This window comes from Canis lupus, chromosome 10 (assembly GCF_048164855.1).
Source record: "Canis lupus baileyi chromosome 10, mCanLup2.hap1, whole genome shotgun sequence".
In the NCBI taxonomy this organism is placed as follows: Eukaryota; Metazoa; Chordata; class Mammalia; order Carnivora; family Canidae; genus Canis; species Canis lupus.
In genome coordinates, this window is record NC_132847.1 from 21,832,501 (window position 1) to 21,850,742 (window position 18,242).

The 18,242-nt window shown below is 41.0% G+C and overlaps 1 protein-coding gene across 4 annotated transcripts in view; it reads left to right on the forward strand.

The window, feature by feature from the left end:
• Positions 1 to 17,724, forward strand: part of LOC140641312 (solute carrier family 22 member 4) — a 44,784-nt gene extending 27,060 nt beyond the window's left edge. For 3 of the 4 annotated variants that reach the window (XM_072840948.1, XM_072840950.1, XM_072840951.1), the window contains 6 exons: positions 4,783 to 4,909; positions 8,827 to 8,927; positions 10,730 to 10,944; positions 12,150 to 12,332; positions 14,633 to 14,768; positions 17,289 to 17,724. In XM_072840948.1, the coding sequence (XP_072697049.1) occupies positions 4,783 to 4,909; positions 8,827 to 8,927; positions 10,730 to 10,944; positions 12,150 to 12,332; positions 14,633 to 14,768; positions 17,289 to 17,364 (838 nt within the window). In that variant the 3' untranslated portion in view covers positions 17,365 to 17,724. The remainder of the gene's footprint in view (positions 1 to 4,782; positions 4,910 to 8,826; positions 8,928 to 10,729; positions 10,945 to 12,149; positions 12,333 to 14,632; positions 14,769 to 17,288) is intronic. The other variant, XM_072840949.1, reaches the window with a different exon arrangement.
• Positions 17,725 to 18,242: the final 518 nt, after the last annotated feature.

Sequence of the window (18,242 nt, forward strand, 5' to 3'; positions counted from 1 at the left end):
TGTGGGTGGGCCTGTTGCTGGGGTCTGTTGCTCCACACTGCGCTCCCACAGAGCACCGTTCTCGGGAAACGCGTCCCCACTGAGGCTCCCTCCACTCTCGGCTGTTGGTTGGTGATGTTTGCGGAGGTGGTACTGTTGGGCAGAGCTAGAAAGCTCTCCCTCTCCTGGCTCTTTCGACAACTTTTCTCTCAGGAAATCTTTCCCCTTATGGATTCAACTAGTGTAGTGTCTTTCTTTCTTTCTTTTTTTTTTAAGATTTTATTTATTTGAGAGATAGAGCAAGCATGAGCGGGGAGCAGGGCAGAGGGAGAAGGAGAAGCAGACTCCCCGCTGAGCAGGAAGCCAGACAAGGGAACTGGATCCCAGGATTTGGGGACCATGACCTGAACTGAAGCAGACACTTAACTGACTGAGCCACCCTGGTGCTCTCAATTTAATACAAATTTAATACAATTTCCTCAAGTTTCCCTATCACAGGGTGATTAACATCTAGGTGTGCCTGTTTATTCTGCTTTGTCTTGAAGATGAGAGGATTACTTTCATTTAATGAGTTTTAGAGAAATCTTCTCTCCTTCCTCAATCCTGCCACCCAGTTTTGACACATTCATGCAGGATTAAACACGTTTGGGGGATCCCTGGGTGGCGCAGCGGTTTGGCGCCTGCCTTTGGCCCAGGGCGCGATCCTGGAGACCCGGGATCAAATCCCACGTCGGGCTCCCGGTGCATGGAGCCTGCTTCTCCCTCTGCCTGTGTCTCTGCCTCTCTCTCTCTCTCTCTCTGACTATCATAAATAAATAAAAATTAAAAAAAAAACAAAAAAAAAAAAAAACAAAACACGTTTGGAGATACAGGCCCCAGTTTCACCCAATATGATGATGTAGGAAATTTCAGGTGAGAGAAGACAGAATAATGGAATAAAGTCCCAGCCATACTTTCTTTTGGGAAACCCCCCATTTCTTTGTTTTGTTTTGGGAGAGGTTTATTTACATATTTAAGCAAGAAGAAAGGGAATTGCTTTTTTGGGTGGGTATCTCTCTCTAATTCTTTTTGGTTTGGTTTCATGATATAAAATCTCCCAGCAGTGACAGGTTTCACTGAGCTGCTTGATCTCTACCTGCTTATACACAATGAAACGTTTCTTTGACCATTTTTCAATCTCATGGTTTAGACTAGCCCTCATGGTTCCCTGTTCTTTGTACATAGCCTAGGAAGTTGCCAGAAGGTCCTTTATCTTGCTGCTACTGTTAGGCAACCATAGAGGCTGACAGGTAGTATATTTTGGCCTCGTTGGATCAGTTAGCACAGGTGGGACCACTCCCAGTTGCTGTCTTATTATCACTTCTAAGACTGCTATCATTTTTCAAAGTAAATTCTTGGCATGGATTGTGCCTGGGAGGAGAAAGCACTTTTTTCCTCCGTTCCCTGGAATTTGAGAGACAGTGTGTTAAAGGTTAGATACTCTTCTGATTTGGAGGTTTTTCTCTGGAACTCACCCTGAAGGTCAGAAAAACTTATGGTAAGTAAGGACAGGCCATTCACTACACAGCTCTGTCTCCAAGGAAGCACCCCAGATTTACAAGAGCAGGGCAATTTTCTGGAATGAGAGCCATCAATATCATAATCATAATCATCAACATCTTCTTCATCACATCTTCTTTCCACAATTTCCTTGCTAACTGAATTTACTGTAAAAGATGTTGGTGACCAGAGGTTCTCTCAGAACATATGACAAGACAAGTCCAAAGTTATTCTCTGCCTCCTCAGGCAAATGATGTTAGTAATCTATGATCCCTGGCTCCTATTGTCATTTTGGTATAAGAGACCAGTATTTCTAAAATAGGTTATAACCAACCTTTATTACTGTGTGCCTCTATCAGAGAGAGAGAGAGAGAGAGAGAGAGAGAAAAGGCCCCTGATGGACCATAAAAGATTAGTAGGGATTTCAATTTCAGCAGCTTAGACCTCTGTTTTAGGTCCAAATATTTCATCAAGGAACAAGTCTGATAGGTCAGCCCCTTCAGTTTCCAGTAAAGATGGTCCATTCCATGAGGAGCTGCCTTACTCTTGCCCTAAGGAGAGTTCTTCCTTTTGTTGTCACCTGGTTGGCTCATGAGCACTGCCAGCTGTTGGCACACTGTCCCAGGGACAGGACTGCCCCCCACCCCCAGAGGGCAGCCCCAGGGCCAGTGCTACAAGGCTGTGTGCTTGTCCTGAAAGTTTAACACCAGTCTAATCATTTTCCTATAAAAACAAAACAGCTTTCTTAGGAACACCTGGTTCTGGAGGGTGGGGCTTCTGGAAGCCATGCTCTTCAGTCTAGGTGGGCTGGGGTCATGGGGGAGCTGGCTTCGGGCTGCTATGCTCCCTGCTGCCTGCTTAGTGTGTGATAGAGACTTCCCAGCAATGCCTTTCCCCTGTTCTATTTGAATTCAGTCTGCAGAGAGGCTAGAGTGTATAGCGCTCCACTAACTTTTGAAACCATCAGCTAGACTTGATTCTCCATGCAGCAAAAAGCCATGGCAAAAGTAAAGATGGCAGCAGCCCTAAGTATGGTGGGCTGGAAATGAGAGTAGACCTACTATGCAGGGCCCTGAGGGTGGTTTGGGGATTTTTCATATCTCAAGTTCCCTTTAAAAGGTTTGGCAAGAATGGACCACAAGTATGAATGGAGTATGTGTGTACGGGGTGGGGAAGGAGCCCGTAGATGCAACATGGGGGAAGCTTTGCAATATCTAGCTGACCAAACATTAAGAACTTGAGGTTCATGATGAGCCTATGGAAAGAAAGGCAGGGTATTTCTAAGAACAACCTGGTGGGGGAAAGACATTGCTCAGATTTTTTTTTTTTAAGATTTATTTATTTATTTATTTATTTATTTATTTATTTATTTATTCATAAGAGACAGAGAGAGAGGCAGGCAGAGACATAGGCAGAGGGAGAAGCAGGCTCCATGCAGGGAGCCCGATGTGGGACTCGATCCGGGGACCATGGGATCACGCCCTGAACCAAAGGCAGATGCTCAACCACTGAGCCACCCAGGCGTCCCGACATTGCTCAGAATTAGAAGTGAAGTGTGCCTGTATATACACATGAAATATACAATGGCTGACAAGTTAAGAGCTCTAATTCTGCACTAACACAGTAGCCACTAGCCACATGCTGCTATTGAAATTCAAATTAATTTAAAGTGAATACTATAAAAATTTCATTTGCTCATTTACATTATTTACACCAGCTCAATAGCCACATGCAATTTATTGGCTACTTTATTAGACAACACAGCTACAGAACACTGCAGAAAGCTTTCTCAGACAGCACAGCCCTGTTCACTGAAGGTCAATAACCTAACATCAGAGTTCCTACAGGGACCAACTAAAGGCATATTCCAAAATGGCCTAAATAGGGGATCCCTGGGTGACTCAGTGGTTTAGCACCTGCCTTCGACCCAGAGTGTGATCTTGGAGTCCTGGGATTGACTCCTACATCAGGCTCCCTGCATGGAGCCTGCTTCTCCCTTTGCCTGTGTCTCTGCCTCTCTCTCTGTGTGTCTTTCATGAATAAATAAATAAAATCTTAAAAAATTAATTAATTAATTAATTAATTTTAAAAAAGGCATAAACTGGGTTCATTTTTCAACCCATGTGCTAGGAATCTGGGGAAGGAAGCTGAGGCTTGGCCATTTGATAAGCTGTGTTGTGCGCTGGGATTAATTCCTGTTGAGGCTCCAGAGGGGCCCATTTACTTATAGGAGGCTTCTGTATCTGCTACATGTAATTTATTTTCTAGGATGATTGAGTACTGACAGGTAAGAAAAACGAGAGCTGGAAGGAGAATGGCTAAGAAATGCTGAGAAATAAAAAGTAGGAAAATATAAATAAATGTAAGTATGATAAAAATAGATAGAAATAGAAAAAAATAGAAAAATTAGGAAAGAATAGGGCAGCCTCCGTAGCTTAGTGATTTAGCGCCGCCTTCAGCCCAGGGCCTGATCCTGGAGACCCAGGATCGAGTCCCACTTTGGGCTTCCTGCATGGAGCCTGCTTCTTCCTCTGCCTGTCTCTCTGTCTCTCTCTCTCTCTTTCTGTGTCTCTAATAAATAAATAAAATCTTAAAAAAAAAAAAAAAAAGAAAAAAATTAGGAAAGAAGTGAACTGTGTGCAATAAAAAAAATTTTAAGTTTCTAGACATTAGAAAAAAAAAAAAAAAGACAACAATGTCTCCTAAAAACTGATTTGGTTACTCACTGACCTGGGAGTCTGTTGAGAGCCACAGGGATAGCAGCTCATAGGAGGATGTCCATATATACACTTTCTCCTCTGACTCCAGGAAAAACCCAAAACCACAAATGGCTCCATGGTAAAGGGCATCCTTTACCTGATAAACTTCTGACCATCATCAGCTGGGGCACCAGGAATTCTCCAAGGGATGGACACACTAAAAAGACACTAGATTGTGTTTCTTTAAGAGCTTCACTGGCTATTCAGTTTGAAATGACTGTCCCCCAGTGCCCTGGCTTATGGCACCCACAGTTAAACCCACCCATGGTTTGGTCCTGGCTTCAAGCACAACTGATGATCAGCCTTGTTATTTGATCAGAACTTTGAAATTTGGAGGTGCTTTATTATTCCTGTTATCAACGGAAATCTTACGAGGCCTCCTTCCTGATTTTCTTTAAACAGACTAAAATCTTACAAAATAAAAATTTGGGGGGGGCAATTTATGGTGAATAGTATCAAACCTTGTGATTGTGAAAAATTATAAACCATTAAAAATGTATTCCAGGTTTATTCCCGAATCTCCCCGGTGGTTGATATCCCAGAGAAGATTTAGAGAGGCTGAAAATATCATCCAAAAAGCTGCAAAAATGAACAACATAGCTGCCCCAGTGGTGATTTTTGATCCTATGGAGGTAAGCATTTGCAGATGTGTCCTCCTAAAATCAGCTATGCATTTTTTATTTAACTTAATCCACTGTGTGCCCACTACGATCCAGGCTCTTTGTGAGTCCTTAGAGACACTGTGATGATTAAATACTGAGCTGAAACCCACCTCAGAGTGCTGTGTAGAAACTAGGTGCAATCATATATGTAAACTGCTTAGTATATAGCAAGTGTTGATTAAATATGAGTTCCTCCTTTCCTTCAGCAAGTTTATATCCAACTTTTTACTGGTATTGCTCTGTACCACTGGTGCACTTACATACTGGTGATTTTTGAATGTCCAGATTAAGTGAGGAAAATGTGGTTGAGGGTATTCCATCCATGGATTTCCCCACCATACTCTGAATTGTGCCAAAGCTGCCGAGGAAGCTGGGTATGCCTCTAGTCTTGGTATGTCGTGTCTAACAACCTAAAGGCGTGAAAGTGTAGGCTTGAGGGTTCACCCCTGAAGGCAGGAGGCCACGAGGAAAAGATAATATATTATGGTAGCAGCTGCACTTCCTGACAGTCATTGAGGACTCTCCGTCCATGGCCTGTGCCAGATCCTAAAGAAAATAAGAAAAATTAGATACAGTTCCTATGCTTAAGGAGCATAACATGTAGCTAAGAGTGTCAAGAGGATTAGATGTAACATGAATGATGCCAGGAGGGAGGGAGTGCTAAGTATCCAAGGAGTGGATGCTGTGTACCTGCAGAGAGCGCAAATAGATTGACTCAGGGCTGAAGAGGCAGGTCCAACCCAGGGGTTGGGGGACTTAGATGAATGGAGAAGATGGGGCAGGGCATTCCTCGCTAGGAGAAGGGTAGGGGATTGCTCAGGATACCTTAAGAAGACTAGGGCAGGGACACCTGGGTGGCTCAGCAGTTTAACACCTGCCTTTGGCCCAGGGCTCGATCCTGGAGTCCCGGGATGGAGTCCCACATTGGGCTCCCTACATGGAGCCTGCTTCTCCCTCTGCCTGTGTCTCTGCCTCTCTCTGTGTGTCTCTCATGAATAAATAAATAAAATCTTAAAAAAAAAAAAAAGACTAGGGCAGCTGCAACAACAGTATGCCTGCCCCACATTTAAGTCTGCATAGACTCAAGTCTGGCTACCCTAGAAAGCAGGGCTCTGTGGAGGGTGGTGGGCATACCACGGTTCCACCATGAGGGCTTCCTCCATCCCTGGCCTTTGGGATCTCTGACAGAAACAGATATCCTGGCAATAGCTGAAGGATTCATTTAAGGGCCCTGAGCCCAAGCTCTCAGAGGGCTGCCAGTGCAAATATTTCTTAATCCTTTGCCCTTCTGATCAAAAATTTCATTCCCAGCCTTAAATAATTTATTTAAGGAGCATCCAGTGGACTCTTCTACATCTCAGGGTGGTACTGGTTGTTGGATGATATTTCTTGGCTATGTGATCTGATTCCTGTCTTTGAGGAACTTACAATTTAGTAGTGGAGATCAAACATACATGGTTGAAAGCAGTCAAAAAACATAGAGGAGATAATTATGGGCAAATAAGAATAAAGTCCAGTGTCAAAACACATGTGTCTGACAGCGCCTTGTTGTTGGCGCTCCTGTTGTTAGACACGTGGAGCCTTGACTGGACATGCCCGTTGAGGGAAGGGGAGCCTGTACTCACCTCTACTGCTCCCCTCCTGGCAAAGGAGGTTGGGAGGGGGGGCGAGGGTCCTCTTTAGGAGGATCCACAGAACTCTGTGCCAGCAAACATGGTCTGCCCAGAATGACAATGGAGAGTCTACCAGGTGTCAGGCACAGTGTTCACCTTATTTGATGTTCATGTAAAGCCATAGCTAGTAGGCACCACTCTAGGCTCTTCTTTTCTTTTTTTTTTTTAAGATTTTATTTATTTATTTATGAAAGACACACAGAGAGAGGCAGAGACATAGGCAGAGGGAGAAGCAGGCTCCCAGCAGGGAGTATGATGCAAGACTTGATCCCAAGACCCCAGGATCACAACCTGAGCCAAAGGCAGATGCTCAGCCACTGCACCACCCAGGTGCCCCTATAAAATATAAATTTTTAAAGATTTTTATTTATTTATTTGAGGGAGAGAAAGAGAGCAGGAGCGGGGTGGGAGGTGGCAGGCAGAGGGAGAAGCAGACTCCCAGCTAAGCAGGGGGCCTGATATGGGTTTCCATGTGGGGCTCCATGAGGGGCTCCATCCCAGGGCCCTGAAATCATGATCTGAGCCAAAGGCAGACACTCAAACACTGAGCCACCCAGGCGTCCCTAAGTCCTTGTTTTCAGGAGAGGAAACTGAGGTACAGAGAAGTTAAGTAATTTGCCCAGAACCACACAGCTAGAAGTCTCACTAGGCCTCTCTGTTGCCAAAGTACATATTAACCATGGTTCAAGTATGTGCTTAAGAGCATATGCTTTCTTACCTTGTGTTAGAGGCAGTGGACAGAAAAATAAATATAGAGTAGTATCACCTTGGAAAGCTATCTTGGGATTTTCTGGCTTTCCTTCTGAAGCACTTTCAACCTGCTCAGGGTGTCTGGTCCAAAGGTATTTTGGGACTCCATACAGAGACTAGGACTGGACACAAGAATATTCTTGTCCTGAGGTTTGTAAAACTGGCTGTTATCACAATCACCCAAAAGGGGGGAAAAATCACCCAAGGAGCTTTAAAAATACAGAGTCCTAGGCTTCAGGGTCCCAGGAAAGGTTCAGATTCAGCAGGCAAGGTGGGGACCTGGCAATCTGCATTTTCATAAGGGCCCTGTGGAAACACCAAGTGTTAGCTTATGCCTGATGCACAGATCCTATACGTGCATGACACCACTTCCAGAACCCTCCGTGAAGACTTTAAGTTCCCACTAGTTTATGCAGGAGCTTTATTTGGGTTGTGATAATAGTGATATATGGCCAGGGGTATGCTCTAAAGCTGTGCATTCCAAATAGTGTAGAAAAAGAAAGATAATATGTCTGCGAGCAGCAGGAGGGAGTATCTGGTTATTCTTAGAGAGAAGGATGCTTACATCTGGGGAGCATCTGCTCTAAAGGCAGTCTGGCAGTCTCACTCCCTCACAATAAACACTCCTTCTCAAGCCTCTTTATCACACACACACCATATCCCAAAAAGATCCTCTACCTCAGAGCCTTTACAAGTTTCAATAAGTTTGGTTATCTAGATTCCTAACACATGGGAAGTTGCCTTTAGTAAATTAAGATTAAGAGTAAAGGAAGAAAGCCCATTGATAGCAGTAAGAAACTGCAACTAGCCAACTGGCTAGAATCTTTTTCTCAGTGTTGCAGTAATAGTAATAGTAATAATTACAGTTAAAACATATTGGGCATTAACCATGGTTCAAGTACTATACTAAGCTTTATATATGTGAGATCTCATTTAATTTTTTCAACTCCCAATTACTATACCTTTTTAACAGAGAAGTAAACTGATGCTCAGAAGGAGTACATAATCACTTGCCCAAAGTCCCTCAGTTTACCCAAATCTGTTCTGACACTGAGACAACAACAAGAAAAGTCCAAAAAGCAGACATGGACCTCGAGGCAGGTTGGGGCTGTTTGGCATTACCCACTAAATAGGTCCAGAGGATCATAGCATCCTCTGTGTGATTAAAATCACCAGGGTGGTGACCATGAGTCAAGAAAAGGCTATTAGCAGTCAGGCTTTATATAAAAAGACAGTGAAGCCAATGTTATATATTTTAAAGTTTGCATCTAAAATGGGCCACAAGTATTTTCAAGTGTTAGAATTAGCATCATATAAGTAGATGCGCTGATTCCCCTCAAATTCCAGACTTCTGAGCATATTCAAGGCGAAGTAGAGTCATATGCATAAGTCTTTCCCACCTTGCTGTAGTTGAAGATACCTCCTCATTACCTCTTAATCTCATGGTTATTTGCATTATTTTAGCTTCAGGAACTAAAACTCCAAAGTCAGCAGAAAGTTTTCATTCTGGACCTGTTCAGGACTCGGAATATTGCCACAATAACCATTATGTCTTTGCTGCTGTGGTAAGTAATAAGTGATCTAGAAATGTGCTATGCAGCACACAAGTATACAACTGATTTTCTCTAATTCATAGCAACGTCAGGGCAAGGACTGACTCTTCCTAAAACAAAATAAAAATTATAGACTTCTAAGTAATTTGGAAATGCCTCCATTCAATTCATGGAACTGGATACTAAAAAAAGTCACAGGGAACAATATTTATGTCTGCAGTACTATGGCCCACAGGGAAAGTGTCCCTCCCCTCCGAAAGCAATTGGGATTAATACTAATAAAATTGCTGAAACTGAGAGGCTAATTCAGCTTCCGCTTCCTGAAGCTGTAGTGTCAACATAACAGTGACATTAGAACAACCTGAATCCCCACTGCCGGTGTGGGAGCTTTTTTTTTTTTTTAATTTTTATTTATTTATGATAGTCACACAGAGAGAGAGAGACAGAGACATAGGCAGAGGGAGAAGCAGGCTCCATGCACCAGGAGCCCGACGTGGGATTCGATCCCGGGTCTCCAGGATCACACGCTGGGCCAAAGGCTGCGCCACCCAGGGATCCCCGGTGTGGGAGCTTTGATGAGCTTTTCACACTTGCCAATAGCAAACTACCAAGTGATTTTCAGGCATAGAGGTAATGAATGGACTTTGTCTAGATTTAATAATGTATCTTCCAAGAAACGAGGAAGAAGAAAAGAACATCCCTACCCGCCAACAGCAACACAAAAAAATCAAAGGTTCAGAGACTGTAGTGAGTCTATTTTTAGGGCCATCCTGTTTTGCAGTTAGAAAAAAATCAATGACAGAGTTATGGCTCTGGATTTAGCAAATGTGTCCTAAGCAGGGCTTTCCTCACTCTAGACCTCCTTACTTCTTCTAGGTCAGCATCTGTCATTGGTACAAATGTATCTTGCGCATCACTGAGCCAGTAATAAACTAGTCACTAGTTTTGCCTACAGTGCACTTATTATCAAATGTGAAACGCTAAGATCCTTAGAGCAATCAAGTTTAATTTTTTCTTTTGTTTTGGGTTAGCCCTGTACTACCCAACCTGGTAGAGTATGTATAAAAAGATCCAACAATGTTCCTGAAAACATTTTTGAGACATGCTCTGCTTTTCAGTCATGTTCATAATTAGCAAATGTCTCCACAGAGGAGTCTGCAAAGTGCAGTTATTTTTGCCCAGAAGAGCTTTGCAGTTCTGTGGAAGTTGATTGTAATGATAGGACATGCAGTGTGTACTCTGGGAAACATTGAACCATTGTGGGACTTTCATTCTTTTCCCTCAAGTGACTTTTAATAAACTGACTAGAATTCACTGAAAGTGAATCCCACAGTATTTACCTATGTGTCTTCATTTTTCTTTTGTATAGGAATAAAATCTGGATTTTGTATTCACTGACGTGACTGATGATCTTTCTTCAAATAATAATTATAAGGGCATGAGGATGTACAAACTGTTCAGGAAATATTGAAATTAATTAGATCAGGGTAGGTGTTATTGAATGTTGGTATATCTAAACTAGTGCTTTCCAATAGAACTTTCCACAACAATGAAATATATTATGTTTGAGTTGTCCATTATAGTAGCCACTGGTCACATATGGTTATTAAGCTGGTGAAGTGTGGCTAGTGTGCCTAAAAAACTGAATTTTTAATTTAATTTAATTGTTAATTTAATTTAATTTTAACGTATTGACCTTTAAGCAGCCATATGTGGCTAGTGGCTACTTGCAGGACAGAAAGATCTAAACAATTTCTTGACTGTCATGGGATTATTGAATGGTTCAGGCTCTCCTTTTTTCTTTTGTCTTTCAGGATGCTAACCTCAGTGGGTTACTTTGCTCTGTCTCTCAATGCTCCAAATTTACATGGAGATGCCTACCTGAACTGTTTCCTTTCTGCCCTGATTGAAGTTCCAGCTTACATTACAGCCTGGCTGCTACTGCGAACTCTGCCTAGGCGTTATATCATAGCTGGAGTACTGTTCTTGGGAGGAGGTGTGCTTCTCTTAATTCAGATGGTACCTGCAGGTAAAAGTTAACAACCAATATTAACAGCTTACCAAGAAAGATCCAAACCTTAACTAGACTAATTTTTAGTCACTGTACCCTGTTTGTGTCACCTTTACATTATAAGCTCTTCATAGGTCCACCAGACAAGTGATAGCTAACTACATAATCTTCTGTGGTCATAACTCCCCTGAAATGGGAGTCAGCTTTAGAGGATCAGAAATCACTGCCTGCCAGGAAGACTAAGGACGTGAATCATCGCCTTGGTACTTTCAAACCTCTTCTCTAAGGAGCATATTACAGTGTTGCAGTGTGTAGTACCTGCCGGTTCCAGTATTAAGTCCGTGATTTTTAGGGTCTGTAATCCTTAAGTAGTTAGGGCACAAGAAGATGCTTGCTTCTTCTTTCTCCTCATTTCTAACTTTCTCATTTTATTAATATTGTCAGTAGATCATTGATAACATAGTATTATACATAGAAATATATATTTTTTAATAATAATAAACAGGATAGAAAGGATTGCTCCTTCTCGTTGAAGGTTAAGTTTAACTATATTAACATGCTAACAACTTCCATGAAACTGTTGTAACAAATAGAAGTGGACAAAGGTCCCTGAATGCATAAATGATCTTGAATAACAGTAGAACAAAACAGAAAGCAATGTGTCACTCTCCATCTTTGCTCATGTCCAGTTATTAAGATATTTGAGGAGAAAGTGTTACTTGGGGAACTTATTTTTTTAGAGCAGCGGGGAGGGAAGGGGTAGAGGGGAAGGGAGAGAGAGAAGGTTTTTGTTTTTTTTTTTTAAGATTTTATTCATTTATTCACGAGAAACAGAGAGAAAGACAAAGACACAGGCAGAGGGAGAAGCAGGCTCTCTGCAGGGAGCCTGATACAGGACTCGATCCCAAGACTCCGGGATCACAACCTAGCCCAAGGCAGATGCTCAACCATGGAGCTACCAGGCATCCCAGAGAGAGAGAGAGAGAGAGAGAGAGAATCTTAAGCAGGCAGAGCCCAGCTCAGGGCTTGATCTCAAGATCCTGAGATCATGACCTGAGCTGAAATCATGAGTCAGAAGCTTAAGTGACTAAGTCATCCAGGTACCCCGGGAATATCTTTATATTCTAGAAACATTGCTATACAAGCAAAAGGACAACAAAAGCAGCTGTTAACAAAGTCTTACTTCCAAAAGCACCTCTATTTACCCTGGGTCTCTCTTCCAGATTACAACTTCTTGTCCATTGGTCTGGTGATGTTAGGAAAGTTTGGGATCACCTCCGCTTTCTCCATGCTGTATGTGTTCACTGCAGAGCTTTACCCCACCCTGGTCAGGAACATGGCTGTGGGGGTCACATCCATGGCCTCCAGAGTGGGCAGCATCATTGCTCCCTACTTTGTTTACCTCGGTGAGATGCATCTTGTCAATTTGTTCTTTTTTTTCAAATATAAAGGAATAGATTTTTCATTGTGAAAAATGCAAACAGCACAGAAAGTACTGGAAAAAGTACAAGTTCACCTCTTCTCTCTCGGCTCCCCAGATTGCAGCCCTAGAAGTAGCTAATATTAACACTTTGGTGAGTAGCCCTTCAGACATTTTGTTTTGAAAAAAAAAAAAAAATATATATATATATACACACACACAATAAAATTAAAAACATAAACAAAATTATATATATTGTTTCACAACTTTTTTAACTTAGCATTGTTTCAGAATATCTTTCCATATTAGTATATAGAGCTTTTATCTTCTTTTTAGTTAGTATATGTTCTTCCAATGCATGTATATACATAATTTGTTTAACTAGGTTCAGTGGATGGACATTTAGGCCATTTCCAGGTTTTTGTTATTACAAATAACACTACCATGAACATTCCTCTATACTCCTAAGACGCTTTGTTCATTTAATTATGTACACTTGGATGCATGGATCCTTGGAGCAATTTAATATTTTCATAGATATTGCCAAACTGGCCTCTAAATATTGTACTAATTTACAATCTGACTATCAATATATGAGAGTGCCTGTTTCTCCATATCCTCACTAGCAATGGGAATTATCCAATTTTTTAATCATTGGTAATCTGTTATCTGAAAAATAGATATTATAGTTGCTTTCATCTCTAATTCTTTAATTATATATAAGGTCGATCTTTTTTAAAAGATTATTTATTTGAGAGAGAGATTGAAACTGCATAAGCAAGTGCTCATGTGAGTTCAGGGGAAGGGCAGAGGGAGAGAATCTTCAGGCAGAAGTCCTGCTGAGTGCTGAGTCAGACTCAGGGCTCCATGTCAGGACCCTGAGATCATGACCTGAGCAGAAGTCAAGAGTCAGACCCTTAACCAACTGAGCCACCCAGGTGACCCTGATTTGTGAGAGCTCTTTCTGATTAAAAGAAACTAGTTCTCTGCATATATAAATATGTAAATATTTTTCCTAGTTCATCATTTATTTTTGACTTTATGATATTTTAGGAAATTTTAGTTTTTATATAGTTACATTTCTCAATCTGGAATAACACCACATAGGGCCTTCAGTGGGTTGCTCAATGGATGTAGGATCTGGCACTCCAAGCCTAAACTCCATAAGTACTCTGACAGTGAGAGATGTTAATACACCTCCTTATTCTTCCTATTTGTCTATTGGTTACTGGTTCAAACATGCACACAAATACTATATACGAATCCTTAGGAAAGGTACACCCTCATATTTGCAGAGAAAGTGAAACATTTTCTTATCTTAAACATACTGCATACGTTTACCCTGAACAACCCCTAGGAAAGCACATTATTATTATGAATGATGTCATTTACCCTTTGTATCTTCCTATACTTTCAAACTATGCTCACTTGGTCTAAGGGCAGACCATTGGTACATAAGAAATGGAGGAGTCTGACACAGAGCTTTTCTATTCCACAGTAGCTACTCCTGTTAGTGACAGAGATGCTTCAGAGAAACTTCAAGATTAACATTTTCTCTCAAATAAAATTCTTGGGTATGTTGTTCCTCTGTAATCTCTGTTTGCAGAAAGGAAGCAAGATGAGGATCTATTATTCTCCTGTGCAAGTAATGCCAGATAAGGAAGAGGTGGAATGGTTCTTACAATTACGTTACAAAACCAAGATACACAAATGTGCAAAAAGAAACCAAAGCCAGGTATAGGGCCCTCACTGTGCCTGACATTTAGTGATTGAAATTAGACTGAACATATTACTTAGTTTTTTTTTTTTAAGTCTCCTGGCTCTTTGGACCAGCTATCCATTGCGGCCTACTTACTGGTTCAGGCAAAAGCAAAGGTCACACCAGTCATCATGGCCAGACCTGTCCCTATGATATCCTTTTTCTCCTTATATCCTCTCATCTCTCATCTCCAATTACTTCCACCTTGAGAGGGAAAACTTGGTAGGCAAAGACTTCCATCAAAGGAACATCTGTCACACATGGTTAAATAGTGGTTTAGAGAATGCCAACTGGCATGAAAGACCTTTTGATAATGCAAAATCATGTAGGAAAATGATTATGGAAATCACAAAGGCAATGGCTTCTATCAAAAAGGAAACTGTGATATTTTGCATACCTTTTTCCTTCTGATAATGGTCAGGTTTAAAACTGCTCTCAAATACTGTTTGCCATCATTACAAAATGCTCCTTCCCAGGAGCATCTGGAGAATCCCTGTATCTAATTTTGATGTTCCTGTGCCTTACAGGTGCTTACAATAGAGTTCTGCCCTACATTGTCATGGGCAGCCTGACTGTCTTCATTGGAATCATCACCCTTTTTTTCCCTGAAAGTTTTGGAATGACTCTACCAGAGACCTTAGAGCAGATGCAGAAAGTCAAAGGGTAAGTGGAACTTTAAAAATTGATACCAAGGGATCCCTGGGTGGTGCAGCGGTTTAGCGCCTGCCTTTGGCCCAGGGCGTGATCCTGGAGACCCGGGATCGAATCCCACGTCGGGCTCCCGGTGCATGGAGCCTGCTTCTCCCTCTGCCTATGTCTCTGCCAGTCTCTCTCTCTCTCTGTGTGTGACTATCATAAATAAATAAAAAATTAAAAAAAAAAACTGATACCAAAATTCCTCAGAAGGAAGAAATATGCCAAGAATAGCCAGGAAATTTCTGAACAAGCAGAGTGGTGGTCAGTAGAAAGCAGTTCTATCAGATAATAAAGTATATTACTAAGCAAAAGTAATTAAAGGTAATTAAATACTAATGATAATGATGTAGGAACAGAAATAGAAATGGTGTAGGAATAGAATGGTGCAGAATAGAGTTCAAAATTAAATCCAAGAAAATATGAAACTCAGTCTATGCCAAAAAGTAGCAATTCAAAATCAGTAAGGAAAATTAAACTATTCAGTAAAAGGTGTTAGAGAATTCAGCCAGCCACATTGGATAAATAAAAAACTTGAATCCTACTTCAGAATAAATACATCAAGATAAATTGCAAAGTGATTAAAAATTGAGGCCTAAAACTGTAAAATCATAAATGTACCAGAAGAAAACATATATATTTTTGTAACATCAGAAAAGGCCTTTCTGAGCATGATATGAAAAGCAAAGAGACATAAAGGATAAGATTACTATGTCTGATTATGAAACTTTAGAAATTGTTGGCACAGCAAGAAAAGAAACCATAAATAAAAACAAAGGTCAGAAAGCCAGGGGAAAAATATTTATAACACACAATATACACATGGGGCTTATACAGCTCATGTACAGGACTCTCAGCAGTCAGTGGGAAAAAGACAGCTCGCTCAGCAGGAAAACTGGCAAAGGTCATCAACAAGCAGTGACAGGAAAGGAAATTTCAGTGGCAGGTATATACACATTTATACAGAAATATGAAATAAAACGATTCGATATCTTTTTTTGTTTGTACGAGTGTGTGTTTACCTATGAGATTATGTGATTTTTTTCTTCCTGATACCAGCCACTTCTGACACTAACTAGGTGTCCTATAATTTCATTCAATTCAAATGCTAACCACCAGAGTTTGCATCAGAATCCACAGGTTTAAGAGAGTCCCACAAGACTGGCATTCAGATGCCAGTGGTAAATATCAGGTCCTCAGTTATGCACACTTCTCTCCAACTTGGTTTCAAAGTCTGGTGTTTCCACAACCCCTGCCCCCCAACTCAAGTTCAGTAATTTATCAGAATGACTCACAGAACTCATATAGTCTTTCCTTACCGTTTCAGATTTATTATAAAGGATATATATGAACAGCCAGATGAAGAGGTACAAAGGGTAAGGTCCAGAAAGGTCCAGAGTACAGGAGCTTCTGTCCTTATACAGTTGGGGAGCACCACTATCCTGGCACATGGATGTGTTCACCAATTCAGAAGTTCTCTGAACCTCAGTAACCTTCAGTGTTCAGGGTTTTTTTTTGTTTTGTTTTGTTTTGTTTTTGTTTTTTAAGATTTTATTTATTTATTCATGAGAGACACGGAGAGAAAGGCAGAGACTAGGCAGAGGGAGAAGCAGGCTCCCCATGGGGGGGCCCAATGCAGGACTCGATCTCAAGATCTTGGGATCACGACCAACCTGAGCCAAAAGCAGACGCTCAACCACTGAGTTACCCAGGTACCCCTGTTCATGGAGTTTTATGGAGGTTTTTATCACATAGGTATGATCAATAACTAATTCAACCTTTAGCCCCTTGCCCCTCCTTGGATGTTGGGAGGTGTGGCTGAAAAGTTCCAGGCTTCTAATCAAGGTCTGGTCTTTCTGGTGACCAGCTTCCATCCTGAAGCTATCAAGAGGCCCTCCCCAAGAGTAGTTGTCTCATTAGAACAAAAGACGAGTGACAAAAATCAAATATCTTTCTATGATATCACAGATTGGCAAACAATTAAAGTCGAGTGGATTTGTAGAGGTTTAGATTCTAGAGTTGAACTGCCTGGCTTCAAAACCCAAATCTATTGCATAAATTTGGGGAAATGGCTTAATTTTCAGTAAACCTCAGGATTCACATTTATTATATGGGAATAGCTCATATGGCTATTGTGAGGTTATGTAAGATAATGTGTCTTTAGTGTGTGGCCATGAAGAACATAAATCTTTATATGAGTGGATTCTGATCCCTGACAGAACATATACAGCAAAATATGCCCCAAAAGTCGTTTTCTTCCAATGATATGACTATTTCAATACCAACTTTAGCTTGCTGAGAACTTCATATTTACCACTCTATCCTTTTCTCAGAGAAACTATAAAATTATAGAGTACAAAACTCTAGACTCCTAAGCTATTATTAGAATTATATTCATTGACTGGATAAATGTTTTTCAATGTCAGTCTGGCATTTTGGGGAGGAGAGTCTTGAATATTTAATTTTCTTCAGCACTTATTTTATTTTCAGGTTCAGATTTAGGAAAAGGACAAGAGATTCAGTGGAGAAAGAAGAAAATCCCAAAGTTCTGATAACTTCATTCTGATAAAGTTTCCACCTCACTTGGTGACCTGAAAACCACATGTATAAGACTCTATGAAGAAACCAAAGCCTTTCCTGAGGAATTGGACCAATGCTAATGATTAACACTAAGATAGCTTTGCTATTGAGAAATGCCTGTCATAGAGCACACTCTGGGCCACTCTTCCAATAATCTTCTTATTTTAAAAACCACATCATTTCTAGAGAGTCCACCTTCCTAATGAATTTGATGACATGGGTTCAGAAGATTTTTTGAAAACGTGTTGGGCAAAGACTGGTAAATCCATACAAAGATAAATTTGTATCTCATTACCAAACATACAAATACTATTCAAATAAAAAGAATGTCATTGCATTAACACAACTGTCAGGTGACAACAGTATGTGTGTGTGTGTGTGTGTGTGTAAGGGAAACTGCACATTCAAAATTATAGTAGTTTTTGAAGTGAACTTATATGCTGCCATAACTAAATGATGATTATAGGCAGTATTTCTATCCACAAAATTTTATACAAACTTTTGAAGGGAATTGATGGCAGATTTTTTAAAAAGATTTTATTTATTTATTCATGAGAGACACACAGAGAGAGGCAGGGACATAGGCAGAGGGAGAAGCAGGCTCCCTCTGGGGAGCCTGATGTGGGACTCAATCCCAGGACCCTGGGATCACACCCTGAGCCAAAGGCAGATGCAGCAACCACTGAGCCACCCAGGTACCCCGATGGCAGATATTAATAGTGTTTTACAAGTGAAATGCAGCAAGTGATCAAGTAGCCTGGCTCATATGACCTGTTGGCCTCTGAGAAGGGAACCAAGACAGCTCCCTACTACAATTTCAGTGGCTATAAACTCATGGCCTTTTTAATGGTCCACATTAGTTGT